The 929-nt window shown below is 39.6% G+C and overlaps 1 protein-coding gene across 1 annotated transcript; it reads left to right on the top strand.

The window, feature by feature from the left end:
* The first annotated feature begins 7 nt into the window (after positions 1-7).
* Positions 8-923, top strand: LOC115237235 (probable palmitoyltransferase ZDHHC24). Its single transcript, XM_029810194.1, has one exon. The coding sequence runs from the start codon at positions 27-29 to the stop codon at positions 690-692; it is 666 nt and encodes a 221-aa protein (XP_029666054.1). The 5' UTR covers positions 8-26; the 3' UTR covers positions 693-923.
* Positions 924-929: the final 6 nt, after the last annotated feature.

The following is a 929-nucleotide window of genomic DNA, read 5'->3' as shown; positions in this document are numbered from 1 at the left end:
TCCATTTCGTCCTCGGTAATTTCATCATGTTAAACATTGTAGGTAATTTCACGTACACGGTGCTGTGCGACACCAGTATCAAGAGGTGCATAGTGCCTGTAAGCACGGCGGCAGCCGTGGATGGGTGGAGGCTGTGTGTTATCTGTGAGTGCCTATCGCCGCCGCGATCCTGGCACTGCAATACCTGCAACACCTGCATCCTGAAGCGGGATCATCACTGCGTGTTCACCGGATGCTGCGTGGGCTACCACAATCACAGATACTTTATCATGTTTCTGTGGTATTTGTTCTTCGGCGCGGTGTATGCCTTCTCCTATGGCAGTTTTTTCATCTGGACCAGAATGTCCTTTGAATTCCCGATGTCTATCGTTAAGATGATCTTTCCCGTGGCGATCTTCTTCTTCGGTTTTGACAGTTCCATCGATCAGTTCTACCTGTTGCTGTACATCGTGTCAACAGTGGGTACTCTGTACACCGGAGTATTGTGCTTTTATCACTTTAATTTGATTCTCAGAGGCGTTGTGGGTAATGAGAGCAATAAGAAAGATTTTACATATGATATGGGTTGGAAGGACAATGTTAGAGAGGTATTTGGAGTACGATGGTATCTGGCATGGTTGCTTCCTTATGTTAAATCACAGTTACCTCACGATGGAGTCTCGTGGCATTATTTATGTTCAAAGAAAGATTGAGAATCGTTTTGATTGAGTACAATTCTTTACAAAAAATTTTACAAAAATGTCAATGATACTTTAATTACTAAGATGGAAAAAATTAATTCAACAATCGAATACATCACATTTTTAAATTAAGATAACCAGTTATCTTGCTATACTGTTAACTATATATCATACACAAAATATTGAACTATTCTTCATAACTGTTGTAAAAAAGAAATTTATATCTGTGATTAATGGATAGTATTATAT

The sequence above is a fragment of the Formica exsecta genome, unplaced genomic scaffold (genome assembly GCF_003651465.1).
Source record: "Formica exsecta isolate Colony F162 unplaced genomic scaffold, ASM365146v1 C16363799, whole genome shotgun sequence".
In the NCBI taxonomy this organism is placed as follows: domain Eukaryota; kingdom Metazoa; phylum Arthropoda; class Insecta; order Hymenoptera; family Formicidae; genus Formica; species Formica exsecta.
This window is presented reverse-complemented; position numbering and strand designations above follow the sequence as displayed.

Coding starts and splice junctions, on each gene's coding strand:
- LOC115237235 (XM_029810194.1), top strand. CDS start 27: ATGTTAAACATTGTAGGTAATTTCACGTACACGGTGCTGTGCGACACC.